At 40.8% G+C, this 19,730-nt stretch overlaps 1 protein-coding gene across 6 annotated transcripts in view; it reads right to left on the reverse strand.

Annotated features, from left to right (window-relative positions):
• The window catches only part of ELMO1 (engulfment and cell motility 1), a 311,109-nt gene that overhangs the window by 20,044 nt on the left and 271,335 nt on the right, over positions 1–19,730 (reverse strand). For all 6 annotated transcript variants that reach the window (XM_072853673.1, XM_072853671.1, XM_072853672.1 and 3 more), the window contains 2 exons: positions 9,977–10,140; positions 4,158–4,270 (listed from right to left, as the gene is read on the reverse strand). In XM_072853673.1, the coding sequence (XP_072709774.1) occupies positions 4,158–4,270; positions 9,977–10,140 (277 nt within the window). The remainder of the gene's footprint in view (positions 1–4,157; positions 4,271–9,976; positions 10,141–19,730) is intronic.

Genomic DNA, 19,730 nt, shown 5'->3' on the forward strand with positions numbered 1-19,730 from the left:
GCACAGACAAAAGTCTGAGAGTATACATTTTATCCCAAGATATGTTCCAGATTACTAAAGAAGTTTTTTGTTCAAAGAAAATCTTCCTCATGGATTTTGCAACAGGAATATGCTTTTAAATATATCAGTGAAAACATACATATTTGTGTAGATTTTAAATATATGTATGTGGGCTCACCCTTTTTCTTTCATTGTGTTGTCTTTCTCCAATACAACTGTAGTGACACATTTTCACCCTAACTGGTCTTAACTGCTTAGATGAAAGCCAGCAAGCCCTGCAAACAACTGGCGAATAACTGACCTGTGGCAATGCTGAAGGCATATTTGGTTAACTGGTTCCTCCCAGCAAGTCACGCACTCACAGAATATTATTTTTTATGGGACTACGGAGAGTGGGATGGAGTAGCAGTAGCAAAGAGGCTTGGCAGAAAAAAGACAAAGTGTGTGTTCTTTTTCAGAAGTGTGAGTTACTTATCCCAGCAAGAGATGGAAAACCTGTCTTCACTTGATTTTTTGTTTTAATTTAAGCTTTCTCTTTCCAGGTTACTTCCATGGTGCTTTGTGTTTTTAATTTAATGGTGTGTATCACCAGGCTTTCCTTCCCTTCCAAAAACTACTGTTCAAGAAACCTCATCTTTGGCTGAAAAACCACTTCAATAACACACAATTTCTCTATAATCTTCATAAAGCTAAAAGGGGAATTTATTTCCAGGAGTGCACCCAGCAACATAAACTACAAACATACTGGATGACAGCATCAGAAGTATCTATCATCCTCAATAAAATGCCTTTATCTGCTACTTAGCTCTACTGGAAATAACAACTTTTGGGGTTGTAAAGTGCTTTGCAGGCTTTCGCTTTAGTCTTCTCCCCTTTCTTTCAGGAATTAACTAAGAAAGGAGAAAGCTGAAGAGGTCTATCTGTCAGCTGATGTCCACAGTCAAGGAACAAAGTGGGGATTTGCAGAGCTTCATGATCTGCTGTTGAACAATGACCAGAAGGGCAGGTTAGATTTTGCTGTTTCATTTCCAGCTGATTAAGGATGCTTAATAAAAACAGGAGTTAGTGCTGCAGTTCTCCTATGAAACCTTGCAAGGGAAAGGCCATGTATTCTTTGAAAGTGCTAAGGATCATGCTGGGACAAAGATGATTCTGAATTTCGGCTACAGAGAGATCCTGCTATGACAATCCTGTGCTGAAACACAAAAGGCAGAGATCTGACTACAGATACCTCACAGCTTAATATTCAGCATCCCCCCAATGAATCACCAGTTGGATTGGAGCCTTTCCAATGTCAAGTGTACATGAAAGTGTTTCACCTCTTCTCAAAAGGCCATAAAAGGCTGTAAACTTCCTGCTCATTTTTTTGTTAAGTCAATTTTTTTCAACTTACTGTGACTAACCATGTGTGTCCTACCACATGTTCAAACAACAGTCTTAACAGAAGTTTGCTCTGGAGTCTTTATAATGGGATAATGCCTGTTAATTATTTTTTAAATAGGCAATTTAATGCTTTTAGCTTCTCCTGTGTAGGGCATGTTCAGGTTCTTCTTGTACAATCAGTAGATTTGCAACATTTGTTCCAGGATTGTCTCAAGGGAAAAAAGAATCATAGGAAAGGTAAAAGAAGCAGTATACATTCTAAAGTAAAACATCTACCCCATCTTACTACTCTTACAAGTAGGTTGCCACATAACAGGCAAATTGTGATGCCTCACAGCACTCCCCATTTCTATTTCATCTCCAAATCAACCTGGATGGACCACGGCCCTTTGAGGGCCTTGGTAATGCTCCATGGCAAGTAAATTCAGTTGGAGCAGCGGGCAGGTGACGGGGCTCCTGAACCCCCAGGTGGCACAGGGCACATGTAACGGAGATGGGTTAGGGGAGAGGAGATGGGGAGGTGGGGTAAGGCTAACAGAAGACACACTCAGGAATCTGGGACTTGTACTATTTTTATCAGGACATTCAGAGGAATTCTCTGAAAGCTTGACTATCTCGATGTTTAGTATCACTAGCTAAACCTCTGGTCCTCCTTTCACTTTACTTCATCTCCTAGTTCTTGACATCATGACAGCCCTGGTCTTATAGCTTGCTCTGCCTGGTGTACAGAAGACCCTGAAGGATAAAGGCTGATTTCAAGAGAGCTGCTTCTGCTTTCTGCCAGCTGCCACTATTTGCTATTTGGACTGTGCCAGGCACTGTACATACCTAAAAAGGATCCCAACTGAATGGCTTACACACCAAACATGCTTGTGTTTACAAACCATACTTTGCTTCTTCATTAGATCACACAGCGTTAGATCTTACTGAATTTAGTCCTGTTGGCCTCATGCATCATCATCTTCTGTAATGGTTGTGGCCTTCTCCCTCCCTCCCAGGGGGAAAATTTACACTTCTGTTTCAGGGAATACAGGGAGTCTAACATAAATCACACACAACTCTTAAGGACATTTGGAAACATGCCCTTCTAAATGGGCCTGTATCTGACAAAACCCACTATATTTCACAGAAGATCAAGTTCTTGCACGGTCATGTGTTTAATTTGTTTCCAAAGAGTTGTGAACTTTTTTGGCCCTGTATAAATATGACATCAAAGCAATTAATCTGGTGACCTATACAATTCACTCTAAGGCATGACACATAGTAACCTTCTCAACTGTGGACCAGAAGTTTACATTGATTTTTTTTTGGTAAATAGTTTTTTTAACTTGAACTCCACTCATATAAGTTGAACCAATGTATACCCGCTAAGGCTTTTGATCCTATAAATCATGAACTAACAACAGTTTAAGATAAAATAAACAGCCTATTTTCCTCTTGGAGATCTGCCAAAAGAAGAACGTTTGCCACAAACCCTGCTCCTTCCCTAGAATTTTAGTCATTCGGATTAAGGCTCTGAGAGGAGTAAAACAAACAACCCTCACTACCGATAGCCAAACCAAACTATGCATTACTTTAGCTACTTTCACTCCATGAATATGCTGCTGAAGGGAAAGCATGTACCATGCCTCCCTATGAAATCTGTATAGAAAGTCACAGTGAAATATTAATGCTCTTTCCCTAAACTCTGTGCAGTGGGCTTCATAGGTGTTTGTAGGCTTGACAGAGACGATATAAAGCTGCATCACCTTTTTCTGCAACTCAACCCTTTTGTAAAGGCTGTGAAATTTGCCAAAATAACCTCCTCACATTAAGGAAAATTGCCTCCTTGTTTCTAAGGAAGGAGGCACTGCAGGGATACTTCTCTCTGTGAAGAAAGCAGTTTTGCCCAATTGATCTGAAGGTCTCAAATATTGATCTTTGTCAGTTCTTACTCTTAGCTTTTGTAACTTTCTAATTTGTATTGTATTTATAGCGGAAAACAAATGGCAATCTGAATCCCCACAGAATTAGGGTTTTAAAGGGAAATTTTTTTCTAATTAATCTGCTGAATTTACACTATGTCCCTGTTACTTTGTCTGGAGAAAGAGGCGTGCCTCTCTGAGGGGAAAAGAACCACAGAGTGTATAAAATGACTGTATAAAGACTGTATAAAATGAGCTGTAAATCTAGCACTGAGCAATGACTCATAGGATTGGGAAAATAATCTTCTCATGTCAATCAAGTATTCATCTGAAGGTACACAAATTACTGATCTAAGTGCTTTTTAAAAGTATATTTAAACAGCAAAATATATTTAATGTATATGGTAATAGAAGACAAAAACCAAGGACAGGCAGTACGAGAGGGAGGGGTGCAGAATGAGCTCATTGTGTATATAAAGGCGGTCCAAGTTTGAGAGATTCAAATTCTGGCTACACCAAGTTTCATGTGCTATTCCTGCAGAGGCAGAGATTTTGTTTTGAGATGAACAAGAAGCCTGGCCATCCAGGCAGAAATCAAAATACTCAGTTCAGAGTGCAAGACTGCTGCTTCAGATTTTTGTCAAATGCTGGACTTGTTCCAGGTGATCTGTGTCATGAAGCCAAAACCAGTTGCAGGGAAATACAGGAAATCCTACAACAACTGTAACTAGGAGATGCTTTCAGCCTCCTGGTAAAAGCAGTCAAGACAGCACTACAACCAAGGATCTTGCCAGTAAAAGTAGTATTCCTCATCTCAACTTTTAGACAAAAGTGACAATAAAAAGCCAGACGAGGCAGTCTGAGCTGTACCTTGCCGACGCCGACTGTTGAGTTTCCTAAAGCAGGTGCCCTCCACAAGTCGATTGAGACGTTGCTGCTTGATCAGTTCTAAGATCTCGGGCTGAATCTTCTCTTTTAGTTCCCTTGGGAGAAGAGAAAGTAGGCATTTGTCAAGTTCAAACAAAGACCATCCTCTTTCCTCTGAGACAGAGTCTCACAAGATGTTTCTGCAAGGAGTTTGAAGGGGACAACAGTCACAGGCAGGCCCAGGTCAGAATCTAGTCTGCTCCAGAAAAAAACCCCTTTTTCATACAACATAGAATGGGAGTCAGGATATCTCTGTTGTAGACATCTCCTGGCTACAACATAAGTGTATGACTCAGGCAAGTCACTTACTTGTTTCTTACTTTACTCATCTAAAAATAACACTTGCTATAATGCATCAACAAGGCTTTTCTGCGGCAAATAATGCTCTTTCATCGTAGGAGCACTGTGAAACTTATTTGAGGGTCTGTCACCTTTTCTTGCATGATCCTCTGCTGGTATACTTTACTAGCACTATTATTTAGGACAACACAAGAAGGCTAAAACACATTTTGCAACAACGATAAAAAACAGCGAGCAATGTCAATGAGCTAAAATAATGACCAGCACTTTATGCTTGTTCTTAATTCCATGCCATTCAATTAATTCATTAGTATCAGAATTTTGTGGAAGACTAACCCGTGACTAGGGATTGCTCAAGGATCAAACTTTACCCTTGCCCAGGAGTGCAGAAACCCACAGTGCATTCGGAAATAACACCATATATCCTTCAGAAAATCCATTTTCTACATTGTACTTTGACAAGAGTTCAACATGTCAAGAACTAGGCAGAAAACGTATGCACATAATATTTAAAGTTTGATTTCATACACCATCACATGGATTCACAGATGTCTGAATTCATCAGTTATAGCCTCACTTAGATTCATTAAGAATACATAAAAGACAGGTTTAAACATCAACTCGACAGCAAGCTTAGCAAGATTAAAAAATAACTGAATGTGTAGAGGATTTATAAACTATGAAGTGTGTCAGAACCATGATTTCCCATTGCTGTGCAAATTAGGTAATACCAAAACCCATGCTGTCTAGCAGTATATTCCAGCAATCGTTATCAAAAGGAAGCAAATCTGTGGTATCCCATAGAGACAACAAAAATCTCTCACTTCTTGAAAACTTAGGGAGCCCAATCTCTGCTGATTTCCACATTCATTTGGATCCTATACCTTTGATCTGCCAGACCCCCAATGAAACCACTGGAAGTCCTCTGAGAGAAAGACCAGGCCTTTAAACAAAAATACCATCTTTCCCGCAGGTATTAACAAAATGGTTGCAGTTCTTGATGCATAACCCACTGCGTATTTACAAGCTGTGAAAATCTAGCTGGTCAAAAATCAAGGAAGCATTGTAACTATAGAAACAGGCCACCTTTTGGAAATGTATTACTAGTCCTTTAGGATAATTTTCAAGCCCTGTTGTTTTCTCATTGGGAACTAAGATATGAATATGCTGAATAGTTAAATGCTGTGATTAAAAGAGTTTTGTGCTTGAATAGAAGTCTTGCCTTTACTGAGCTGATGAGCTTCCCCATTCCTCAGGTAAGAGCTGGGAGCAGGGGCTGAGGAGAACAGTGTTAAAACACAGTGTGGATTACTCAGCAGTCCAGGCTGCAGACTAAATTTCCAGCTGGACTGATTTCAAACATTCAAGACTGGTATAAACATCAGTTTGATATTTAGGTAGTTTAACGCAGAAATTGGATGGTTATGATTAGATAGGTGTTAAAGATACAACATCATAGTTCTAAGACATTACTGAAAAAACAAAAATGAATGGGTCACCCAGCACATTAACATCTGACTGTTTGCTCATAGTGTTCCCTATTCTGTCCTCTAAAGGCCCATCTGCCCTTTAAAAATCCTTCTCTTCCTCTGGTTTGTAACCAGTCCAAAAATAAACAGGTAATCCTCTCTGAAGTACTTCACTCTCTAAGGCAGACTTTCCATAGGAGGAAGGGAGGTAGGAAAGAAGGGACACCGTCTGCTGATGTGCTGGAGTCCCTCTACGCATGTGCATATATTTGCTCTCACAGCCGTGAAGCTCAGAGGTCGTACTCTCTTCTGTTTTACAGTCCCCATACTTGAACACACAGAGGTTGTGGAGACAACTCATTACTCCACAGAGAAACAGTCTTCAGTGACTTTGCACTTTAATGAGACCCCATAAGTCCATCCATCCCTTGCCATGGTCACCTGCACTTACTGTCCTCAGCAGCTCATGCCAACAAGTGGTTACTCTGACTTGTATGGTTTTCAGCTATTTTTCAGATACCATGACTCCAGATACATTTCTGCAAGGTGATCTTGCCACTTAGTGCTCCTCATTGTCAACGTTTCTGTTCCACCACTTCAAGGTGGCAGAAATGGGGCAGAACAATCAAACCACGGCACAGTTAAACAAAAGATGTGCTGCTTTGAATCTTTATATTTCCTTCAGAAACCCATCTGAAGGCAAGGGAGTTCAGTTCCTCAGGGTCAGCGTCTGAAGACAGGACGGTTAGAAAAAGAAAAATCTCTGTACAAGAAATAGGTTCTCCTGCCTAATTTAAAAATCAAGCAGGAACGATGAGCTAAAGGAAGATCATAAACGCAAACATGTTTTGTGAAAATTTTGTGCCTTGCGGAGAGAGAGAGAGAACAAACTCGGAAAGTCTAAAGAGACAGCGGCTTAAAAAATTGCTATTAGTTTCCTACTGTGTTCCTGTAACGTAAGAATGGCAAAAGTTAGTGGGCTGGTAAGACAGAAGGGTTGAGGGAACCACACGGTAATATATATGATCGCTAATTTTCTGATCTCACTGGTCTCAGCACTATAGGCAATACTGACATCAGTTACTTGCTTTTAAAATAACAGACCTGAATTGTCAGCAAATCTGAAAATCATTATAAATTATTTTTAAATTATTCAAATGATATTAGTTCTTCTTCAGCACCAGTTATATCTGTCCCCAGCTTTTACCTTTCCAGCTTATAGTTAAGACTCTTTCTTGTTAGCTGTTTTCCTTCCAGGATGGGGCATATTACAGACATTTAAATCATTACAACACAACAGAAGAGTAATCCCAGAACTGCTTTCATGTGTTTTGTTCTTTTATCTTTCTGGCTTGTAGCTATGCCCTCTCCTAATCACTTCATGCATTCAGAGCAGGTATTAGTGACTCTTTCTAACATTGCAGAGAAATCTGTAAGACAAAAAGCTGAAAAGCATTCACATCCCTCCCTCTAGTCCCTGTATGTTGCCAATTTTCACACGGATGTTACTTAGCAAAGGCTCCCTAGTTGACATTAACTCTCCTTTAACCAGCAAGCCTCCACTTGGACATCAGATCTTTATCCAGTATTAACCCATCTCTGTTGCCATTTAATGTGTCAAGGAGATCTCTGGTCCTCTACAGGCCCACAGGATTCCTAGACACCTTCTTCCATGGCCATTCAAAATTAACCAGTGATACTTTATAATTTCGTTGTGGAATGGCAGTTTGGACAATCAATAATGATCCCAGAACCTGGAATCAATTATGTTCTGAAGGACTTGTTATTTTCCCTAATCAAAACTAGAAATTGAAAAAACTTCATCTCACGTGCTACAACAATGCTCATATAAAAGAAACATCTAATCCTTGCAAAACAAGGTTGTTGTAGTTATGAGGATCTAAGGCAACACTTTCCAGCTTACATTCAAATCCAACTTAACTGAAGTTTAAATCCAGCTTAACTTGACTTCTTTCATCCAGCAGCTTGAAAACTTAAAACTTCAGTGCTTCATACAATGAACAGCAGAAGAAAGACTTCTATCATGTTCAAGGCAGGAAAAACCGTCATCTGATTGCCATATTCTCATGCAGAACTAAACAAGGCCTGCCAACTTTACATTCACTGTTGTGCGCTATCTCTTTTAGCATATCTGCAAGGCTTTAAAATATACAGCACAGCCACGATTGCTCTCTTCATTCACAGTCTCTTTCCCTACAATGAGGCCATGATTCTGTACTTCTATCAATTGTGCCATCTATGCAATTTGAGAGTTCAGTACAGGGAATCAAATCAAAGGGGAAAATGAAAGAACATTTCTTTTCACAGTCAAGAATAAGTGATCATGGATGCAATCAAAATGCAAATGCATGGAGTTAAATCTCTGCAAATGCAGTTGTGATTGCTTAAACACCTTATCAATTTACTTAGCCTTTATAGCCTTTAGGCTTAGCCTTTGTCCCGAATCTGAAATGAGTCTCTGGTAACACTTCAGTTGCTTTTAACTATTTGTGTTGGCTGTTTCACTCATTCCATGATGGGGAAGGAGACTCCGCACTGTGGCAGCAACTAGCCAGAGCGATACTGGAAATAAAGCGCTTGCAGAGGGCACTGGCAAGTTTCATGAGGGTAGGTGATGGTGCAAGAGAATATAAATAGTTGACCCGTATCATACTTAAACAGTTGACTCATAGGGAAAGCAGGGAAAACGAGAAGCTTTGGTGACAAGCTTAGCGGCTTTGAAGCACTAAACATTGCAGGGGATTGGCAGGGGATTTCTAAGCACTGTAATGATGCAAAACTGACTGGAACAATTTGTAGCTTTTTAACTGATGCATTACTATGAGTGACATCAGCTCTAATTGGGCATTAGGTCCTATCCTCTAATACACTGAAAACATAAAAGAAGCATTCCCTCTTTGATCCACATTGGTATGATTAAAATTTAAGCGTGTAATTCTACTTAGCTTATGCTTCCGCTGTTGCCCTGCTGCCCCTGGAAGAATGTGTCCCCAGAGCTTGTACTTAGATATCTGTATCCTTTAGAAACAAATCAAAATGTACATCCTGCTTCTGAATCCTGAAATGTTCTGGTCCATACCCTTCTCTATACCTTTGCCTTGGAAAGGAGATTTGGAAAATCACAAGCCATTCCACTAGAAACATGGTCAGGAGTGCATGACATTTCAGCTGATGCTTCTGGAGTCCTCACCATTTCTCTGGTGATCTCAAAAGGTTCCTGCTATTTTCAGCACATCATGTGTGCACCATGGAGTCCTGTGCCATCAGTTCAGCCACAAGCCCAGACTTGGTCCAGAGCCAAGTACGGCCTTGATTTCCATATAACAGAACAAAGGGTACTCTGAGAAATGGGAAGGAGCTATTGTGGCGATATTAGTGTTTGATACTTTGCAGAAAACAACAAGGAAATGAGAATCCCATTGGCTAGCTGCCAGAATGTTATCATTTACAAATAAGTAACTGCTTGTCATTAACACCAAAGATAATGCCATAAACAAAGACAGTCATACACAACACCACTCTTTTGTGGAGCCAGTGTGTATTGGCTCCTCTTCTGGGCTTCTCCCTGTCTCGCTCAGAGGAGTGACATTTAGAATTTTTAAAGGCCCTTGGACAGAAGACAAAGTTGGGGTGTTTGGGTTTTTTTTTTGTTTTTGTTTTTTTAAAGCCACTACCAGCACCAAAACCAGGCTCACAATCATGCAAAGCTAGGAAATGTCAAAGCATTGTTTCATACAAATAAGCCATGTGAGACCCTGTAGGGATTTTCTGAATCTGGTTTAACTGAACTCAAAGAAAAAGTTATGATTCCCAGCAGAAGAAAACATAATGCACTTCAGGCAGATGCTGCTTTTGAGCACGGCTCCCTGGACAGCTTTCCTCCTTGGGTTCCCCCAGGAACATTCACAAATGTACTTCACATTTGTTAATCCTTCCATGCAAAAACAAGTGGGGAGAGAAGACAGTACTTACAGAATCGGACGAGACTGGAAATCTTCCTGGTTCATTCTTTCAGACTGGCGTATTTTCAGTATTTCTGTGTAACTGAGATTCTGAAGTTTGCTCTTGAACTGATCCAGAGAGCTAGGCTTGGTAGTGAGCGCTCTCATTATCTGTTCTTTCACTACCTGCATTACCTGTGGTTGATAAGAAAGGAAAAGAAAACCTGTGTTAACACTTTCTGCATATTTTTTCTTTTGTTTCAAACCTTATTCTGGATCACAGTAAGGTTTCTAGGTATAGAAAATGATTAGTACAATGTGGTCTCAAGACAATTTTTCAGTAGCATAACCAGAAAATAAGCCAACTTCTGACAGGGCATGACAGCTTATAGCAAAAGCTCATCTGCTCTGTAACAAGAAAATTCTTTTTTTTGGGGGGTGGTGGGGAGGGTGTCATTTATTGCTTGGCTGTCTCCCTAGACAGCTAAATTACAATTGCTGGTTACAGGATTTTAAGTCCTGCTCTGTCCGTGGTTTGTGTGCCCACGGCAGCAGTAGCATGGCTCTTCTGCATTCTGAGCTGAGATGATGCTCCTGTCATGTCGGGGACAGGCATACATACGCCACCAGACTCGTAACAGCAGAAAAAAGCTGTGAAAGTCCTAAGGAGCCGACTGAGAGAGCAGATGCACACTCTGACTTCTGCCAGCTCAACCCAGGTGAAGTGCACAAGCTGCAGGGCCCAGTCTAACTGCCCACAAGAGAGACTGCAGAGAGTTCTTCAGGTCTTACAGCTCTCCTGCTGGGTCTTAGAGCTGCTCTCCTGACCAGAAGGCAGTAGCACAAAGCTGTTAACTGTGGCCTGTTGCTTCCCTTATTCCTTATGCCCAGAGGCGATGGGCACAGGCTGAAACGCAGGAGGTTCCCTCTGAACATCAGGAAACACTTTTTCACTGTGAAGGTGACCGAGCACGGGTACAGGTTGCCCAGGGAGGTTGTGGAGTTTCCATCTTTGGAGATACTCAAAAGCCATCTGGACACGGTCCTGGGCAACTGCTTCTAGGTGGCCCTGCTTGAGCAGGGGGCTAGACCAGATGACCTCCAGCGGTCCCTTCTAACCTCAACCACTCATGATTCGTGAGACCCTTATGCTGCAGGCACGTTATGGCCATACACAGTGAAGGAAAGAGAACTTGCTAAAAGAGACCATTAGTCAGGGGAGAGAGAGAGATCAATTTGCCAAGGATATTACAGGATTGCTTTTGAAGCAATGCCATAAACAATGCAAACCAAAAAATAAGAATGAAGGATGGCTGGGCAACAGCCGTCTATCTGCATATTAATTTTTTTATCAGGAGAAAACTGCTGAGACACAGTTAACTAAGGGGAATTGCTTGGCTCTAGTCCAAATAAATACATATCACAGATTACTGTCTGTCTCTCCACAATCCTAGACTCATTTCCTTGGTGCTGGTGCAAATCACACACTTTGAAATATTTATCTGATGCTGTGCTTACGTTGGCTGAAAAAACAATTTATCAGACTTAGGAAGGCCCATCCCACCCAAATCACAGCTAAAAAACAGTAGGAAACTGTAACACCCCCCTGGTATCAAAGCATGTGTGACAGAAATTAACAGCTACACAAACAGAGGACAAAAGCTTTCTCTGCACTGTTAATTTTTCTTTATTCTTTCATGTTCACCACATATCTTAAAACAGAAGCTCAGCCCCTCAGAGGTTCCCTAATAATTCTGAAAATGTCTCTTTTCACATGAATATTTCATTGCTTCACATGTATTTCCTCAGTCTTCTAACTCATTCCCTGTACTATGTTTTCTAATTTTGCTTCCTGAGATGTAACTTCTTTCTCAAATGTGAACTAAGCATTCATTTTAGCCGTGTCCAGCAGGTGAAACTAAGCAATTAAAGAACTGAAGATAATCTCCTTCCTTACTACAGGGACTACATCCATCCCAGAGATCTACTTCAATAGGAGCAAGATGCTTCTCCCAAAGGTGTTGGGTCAGGTGGGCAGCAAATGCCTTTGCCACATTTCCATCCCCTGGATGAGGCAGCCTACCTACACTCACTTGGCCGGGGCCTTGCTTTGAATGCATCCTTGCAGTCAAGATCCTACTCTTGGTAAATCTTGCAAACCTGGCCCAGGAAAGCTGAGCTGCACTCCATCCACTCCTACAAATCTAATAGGTACGTTGCTATGTATTTGAGGAAGTCTTCTAAAACTTAGGTTGATGGTAAAAAACAACATTGAATTCTGTACTCTACACCTGCATACTCTTCGTTTCATATACAGAAGTATTTGTTTTTAGATGGTGGCCATGTGCTGTTAAATCCCTCTGAAGAGTTACTTAGCTGGTCTGCCAGTGGGAATCAGCTACTTCCCCATCTGAAAGATGAACTCCTGACTGCCATCAACTGCTTAGAGGAATTAATGCCTTCTTGACTGCATTCAAAGTGCACTCACTAGACCACACCAGTCCAAGTAAGAAACATGCTGTCACACCTTGGAAATGACAAACCGGAAGGCCAAACAGCCATAACACCTGAACGTTAATGGATCGTGCCCAATAAGGCGAGTGGCATACTCCTACTGATTTCACTGGGTCTTGGTTTAATACCTAAAAGGGCTTAGGAAATGTAACAAAAGGAAACGTCCTCAAAGGAATAGTGGGAAAAAATGAAGCAGACAATCCCAGCGACAAGTTGGATGTTTAAAAATATCTTCTTCTTTCTGCCTTCTTGACAATGACTACTTATTGCTGCTAATTAATTTTAATTTATATTTTATATATTATTAATTAGGACTAATTATTATTAACTACCAGGAATGGAGAAGAGGGGAGAGACTGGAAACTAACCTTGCCCATTGAAAAATGTATTCAGCTATTGTCCGGGCTGCCAGCAAACTGGGCTTAACTTTTCACCCTCACAGAGAACGTGACATTCAGCCACTGGCTTCGCTTCTGCTTTCTCAGGCCTGCTGAGAAGTTGTGCCAGCGTACTTTGTCACATGCAGTTTTACAGCCAGCCTACAGTCATAATTTCTGCAGTATCATGCAAAAGAAGCATGCAGAAACAGGTAGCTTAATTCAAACATGTAAGCCCCATTGGTGCTCATGGGATCAAATTCCCTGGCAATTAGACAGCAACAAATTACTGCAATTTCAAACAGACAGGCGTAGTATAACTGCTAAACTAACTACACTACACTGCTATATTAACTATCACTGCTATATCACCTTGACTTTTCACCACTAAACCAGATTTGCAAGCAAATATAGTCCTGCAATTGCTTATGCATGCATCCAGTTCCAGTTTCATGCATTCATTCAAATATCTGTACAGATCTGTTTTTTTGTTGCTTACATATAGTTTCCTAAATTCAGGCACTCACAATGGGGAAACTGCCTCTATGCATAGTTTTTCCCATAAAATAAATGGACAAACAAATAAATAAATACTGTATTTTAGGGAGTTGCCTGTATGTGGATCTTCTTTTCAGTCTGATCTCTGAACCATCCATACGAAGCAGCGCTCATTCTTGGCTAAACAATGCAAAGGAGGTTCAAGTTCAGTAGACTGTCATTTATGCTTAGTTGCAAAAATCCTGTATAAACCCTTGTCTCCCTTCTCTGGTACTCACTGTTGTGGTTAACATGCAAACAATGCAAATTCCTCTTTTTTGCCATGATCTGGAAAGTTATTCACAGGGTATCATCAAAGAGCTCCTCAGTTTAAAGGCTTCCCTTGCTCCCGAGACAGAAGGCAGGAAGCATATGCCCCAGGCCCTGCACATAAGGGGGTGATCACTTGCCTTGTAATGTTTATAGCCAACAATATTTAACTAGCTGGCCAAAATGTCAAAGCTGCTGATTGCATTGAGTCTCCTGAGCATTTGGGAATCACTGCCAAGAACTTCTAATCTGTTCAATTTCCAAAGCTGAGTTGCCAGCCCTTGATTACTGCTGCCTGAGAGACAGCATCAACCCTTCCTCCCCATGTGTCTGACCTTACAATGAAATTAAAGGTATTCTCTACTCAATGTGATTGTACATAAACACTGTCGACAGTTGTTTTAATTACATTATGCTTTGCTACTCTTACTGAGAAATGAGTGTTTCAGAGGGCACATTTGCTTTAAATCATGTCCTTTTTATCTGACAACCTCTTGTATGGTAAGAGAATCCTGAGTTCTGCATTACAACTAAGACAGGTAAATTCAGTGAAGACACGAAAAGAAAGACAGTAGCAAAAAAAAAAGAATACTTTTTTTTTTCTCATTTAATCACATAGAACCTTATTCCCCATATTTTGTATCTATCGAACGTGTCATATTTCTATGGTCAGTATCACCATAACATTAAATTATGTATTTTTTGTTAAGCTGTTTTAGTCTAGCTTTGTGTTTAGCTTATTTGACCTCATCTCTGTCATATCACATTCTGACTGCTTTGCCTTTCCAACATTTACGCCCTCTTTTATTCTTCCTTCTCTCTCTTGCCATGACAACTTTTGCCTATGCAAATAAAGTCTCTTCCTTTCAGGATGGAGCAGAGGTCTGAACACTTGGGCTCTACATCAAGGGGCCAAAATAAAAAGAGTGAAGTTGTCAATATCAGAAAGAGGAGTTTATCAGGGCCAAACTCTACAGCAACCTTCCCACTGACCGCATTTCAACAGCTTGTTTGCAACTACGGAAGGCACAAACCTGTCTACTTTACTTACCCCATACCAAGGCAAAGTTTATCCTTGGCACTGACTCAAGAACACAGGCTGCCATCTCAGACACCTACCATTGCCTGCAAGCTTCTGGAAGTTTAAGTCTGAGCCTTCCACTGACCAGACACACTCTTTCTACAAACTCACAGCATCAGTCTTCTCAGAAACCTTCCCCAGAACAGCCTGAAGGGCTGGACATTCACAACAACCCAACTGTGGAGCACCAGACAGGAGATGAACCCTTCTCATAATTTCCCCACAATATCAGTGTTTCTCTTGAATAAGCATGCCCTTTCGCATACAATGACCCTCTCACAGCAGCAAGAACACATCCAGAGACGATCACAGAAGCCACTAAGTTGTACCTCTAGTATCTTGGGGCACACATTACACTGATTGCTACTTGGTGACTAACTCAGGGGGTTGTGCGTGTCAGTATGTTATGCTGACTGACTGCCAGTAATCTTGACAGTCCACCTTTCTTCTGCGCAGACAAGACTTAGGTATAAATCCCAAGCCGACATTACAGTGATGTGCTTAGTTCAGTGCTTTCCTAATTTGGCTCAAGTAGCAGGTACTGGAAGGCATGATTTGCCTACCTCATTGCAGTACATGATAAAAGAGTGGCCACTGGACTGCACTGTATCCAGAGACCCCCCCCTCTACAACCAGACTTGAAGCATCTGAGATGTGAGAAGTTTTAAGGCTTCATTCACTAGCTTTTCTATGTGACCATTCAAAAATCAACAAGCCAACAAACAGGAAACTGGAGGAAAGACATCTCTTTGCAGATTGGTTGTCAAGGATTCATACCTAGTTTCCTTCCTATCTAAATGTTCCGAAAAAGAAGCAGCTTGGTTTATACAGGGTAAAAAATGAAGGAGAAAACATCATTTGGTGATAGAGATCCAGCTTGATCATTTCAGTCACAAAGGGATTTCCTTCAGTTAAATACACAGAGAAGGCAAAAATAAGGTTGTAGAATGAAATGGCCAAATCATTCTTAATGAACAGCGCTTACTGACAAAGGAGGCCATAAAGAAAATCTAATTCTGAAGGGAAAGGAAATTACTTTAGTTTACAAGCAACCTGTCAACCCCTTTAAAGAAAACTTTACATGTTTAACATGTGCACCAGGTAATTCAAGACAATTTTTTAGACTGTTCCAAAGGATAAATTGTCTTAACTAGATCAATGGTTATATTTTCAGAGCACTCAGAATAGTCATCCTGAGGGACTTCAAGGTCCTTGGAAGATAATTTAATGGTGTTTTTTCCCCCCTATCTCCATATATTGCAGTCTGCGAATTCACTATACTAGTCTCTTGGTCACAGCCTGTACCAAGCTTCCACTCCACATTACTTTAGAATATTATTCCAAACACGCCACCCTACACAAGCAAATTTAAACTCAGTGCTGGCACAATCTAACCATTGACAAGAGACTCCAAAATTCCAGACCATTTCTTCTATTACAGTCTGTGTACTCTGGAATTACAGAAAAACACCAGTTTTCAATCTTCTTAACTGTTCCAGAACACAAGGACAGTTACTGTAGCCAGCGATAAGGAGGCAACTCTAAGCCGTCTGGATGTACACAGCCACAGGAATAATTAAGTTGATTCATTTTCAGGCAGCAGGATGAGAAAACGGCTGTCAGAGGATTTAGCAGGTATAAGCTCTGATACATTTTATCTCCCCATTTTCTGCAGAATTTAAAACCCATTGTGAAAAAAGTTTGTGTTGCTGGGGTTTTGGCTTTCCTTTTTTTTAAAAAAATACAACCCTCTTTTTCTTGTGATTATATTTTTCTAGTATGAACCAAGATATCTTTCATTCTGCAGAGAAGAGACTTGAAACAACGCAATGGTTTTGATCAAGCTGAGCAGTCTGTTTCCATGTGGTATCAGTATCAGTATCATTATCTGGTACAGCAGTGACTATCATTTTGCAGGAATACCTAGCATGAACAAATGAGGACACCTGGCAGATGTGACGACGATGGAGCTGAGAGGTAGGAGATGTGACAGCAGTTCCACACAAGGTGTTTAAAAGGTCTACAGCAGGTATCTGAAAACTTAATGCTGTAGTAACAGATCTCTTCAATGGGAAACCTTGTTCAGAGCCTCAGGACCCAAATAAATTGCCTGCCCTCTGGTGAGGAAAAGAGGGAAGAGAACCTGAAGGAGCCTAACCTTGCACTGGATCCTGACATCCAGAAGGTTGAGCGGTGAAGAAAGAAAAGGCTGAAGATGAAGCGAGGCCCACAATTGTTTTAGATTTCAGAGAAGTTCTTGATGTTTTCAGCTTTTTATGGTCCCTTGACTAATGAATCACAGCTGTGGGAAACCAGACTGAAATCACACGGTTCCTGGGAACTGATGGGCTGAGACTGTTGTTAATCCAAGACTACAAGAGAGGGAATAGAGGATTCATTACATTCTTGTAAGAAGAGAGGAATAACAGCTCCGGGGCCATGAGCACAAGACTGGTGAGTACCATGAATCAAGGTGTGAAAGGGAGGCTGAGAAAAAGCAAGGAAGGGGTCTGGGGAGTGACTGCATCTGAAGGAGCTGATGTGAAAAAGTTCACTTCCCTGCAAAAGATTCCTGGCTCATCCTGCTATTGGATGTGAGCATTTTGTAAATTGTGTTCAGTGGAAAGGGACCACTCATTGCTGCACTGTGTTATATTACATCCCTGGGCTACTCCACCTCTGCAGAAGAGCCTGTGGCCACAGCTTGACTTGGCACTTTCCAAAGAAGCTCCCAGAATTCTGTTAGCTGCACTGATTATTTTTTCCCTTGATACACAGATACCGATGGAGAACCACTGGGTACCAAGGAGGCCTCCAGTTCTTTTTTAACATTACTATTTACTTGCTCAATTAAAACCAGGAACAGTGGCAGAGGCTGTGGCTGGGAGAAAAAAGCAGCTTGAACTTGATTGAGAAAAACACAAAAGGCTACAAAAAAATTCCACTGAAGCATAATATGGCTAAAGGGATGGGCAAGAAGATGATTTTGACAATGAATGTTAACAGACTGGAGTCTGACAAGGAAAGTACCTTGTTAACAGACTGAATGTTAACAGACTGAAGTACAGACAAAGGAAAAAGGAAGGCACCTAGTAGGAAGGATGTTATAAATATGGAAAAGTGACCAGAGCAGGAACAGAGGTTCCAGTGGGGGGTATCAGCATGTGAAGGAAGGCATCTGGTTGACAGCTTGCAACAAAGTAAGTGAAGGGGTGGAAAAGTTTGAAGGAAAAAAAAAAAGAGGCTCTGGCTCTGATAGATGTTGTATTTCAATAAAAAATGAAGGCTGAAGGAAAAGAAGAAATTAGATTTTGTTAGAAGATCAGTTAAAAGGAAATAGGAAAAGAAAGGGTAAAACATGGGGGAAATTATATATTTATAAAATTATGGCTCGGGAAGCAGCTGATGGAAGGGAAACCTTCCTTAAGGACTGGCCTGAAGAAGTTGAGGGTAAAATTGATTGTAATAGAAAGGGAAGTGAACAGCAGTCCTTTACAAACTTGAAATGTATGTGGATTTAGAATCATCATCAAAATACATGTAAACACTGTCCATAATGTCTTCAAGCATTTTGGTAAAAGACAATGTGAAAGCAGTCCACTGGCTTCTTGCAGGGCTAAAACCAGATGCTACCCTCAAATCCAAGGGTTCTGTTCAAAACAATGCTAATCTAAACACACAAGTCAAGTATCAGTTCTTTGGGTTGTATTGGGCTGAAACAGGAATGACTTATAGACAGGAAACCTCTTCCCCACATTTAATATTTGTAGAATACTATTTGCATCAGAAATAAGGAATAAATTTCTTTCCTGTTTGTGCTTTGTGCCTTGAGGTAAGCAAAGCAAGAAATAAGTGTTGTGTGACAAAACGTTTCTGCCCCAGTAAAATGATGTGCAAAGTTAATATGACAGTTTTTGTAAACTTCCTTGTTAGTTAATTGAAGTCTTAGGTCAGCCAATACTACGTTATTTCCCCCAGTGTCTGACAACCTCCTTTGGCAAAATAAAACATGCAGAAAAGCATTTGTGGGTGGCATTTAATCCAGGGCTTTTCACAGACAAAATGTACTGATCTTCTCAAACAAAATGTTAAGTGAGGGGAGGGGAGAAAATGAAGAGATATTTGTATCCTTAGTCATATACCAATGTAATAATTAACATGTCAAATAACACGCTTGTGAATTCTAAAGGAAAATCATACGAGAGTTACCCATGTTTAGGAACATACATTTGGGTGCTGCTTCCCTTAAAATACACAATTACATTAAATGGCATACACTAAATGAAAATTAACTGTAATATATTGGCAAACAGCTGGTTCTGCAGAAGGAAAGCAAGGATAAGATTCTAAGAGGTAGTTTTTCCCATAGAAAAGTGTAAAAATCAAAGAACTCAAGTTCTGGGTATTAATGATGAATAAAAAAGACACTTTGAATGGGCAGAAAAACAGGAAAAGTGGGGGAGTGAATTTTTAAAAAATGGGGAACAGAAGGGGCTGGAAACATTGCTCAGTACATCTGATAAATAGATTAAAATGTAAGAACAATGCTTTGCATTACAGCTTCACATCTTCCTATCTCCTTTAGCTGAGAGAAAAACAAAATAAAGGTGTGACCAGCTGCATTTCTTAAAAGATCTCCAGGCTCTTTTACCAGTGCAAACTACTGTGTTGAGGTCCGTCCTGTCTGAGGTATGGAACTGCACGTGGTCCAAGCCTGCCACTGTCTCTGCTTGCATTGTCCCTTTCCTTTTCTCCACTCAACTCCAGGGACTCTCCAACTCCACCTCTAAATGGAAGGGGAGCCAGTGAACCAGGTTCCTGTCTTTTTAATAACCAGAAAAATGGAGATCCCAAGTCATCCAGGTGAACCACAAACACAGCAGCTAGCACAAAGCACCAGGCGATATGGGGACAGCTTCTCCACCTCTCCCCTTCGTGCCTCTCCTCTTTGCTAACCTTCTTCTCCCAAACCAAACAGACCTTGAAAATCTATCTATCTGCTGTGT

Source organism: Ciconia boyciana, chromosome 2, assembly GCF_034638445.1.
Source record: "Ciconia boyciana chromosome 2, ASM3463844v1, whole genome shotgun sequence".
Lineage (NCBI taxonomy): Eukaryota > Metazoa > Chordata > Aves > Ciconiiformes > Ciconiidae > Ciconia > Ciconia boyciana.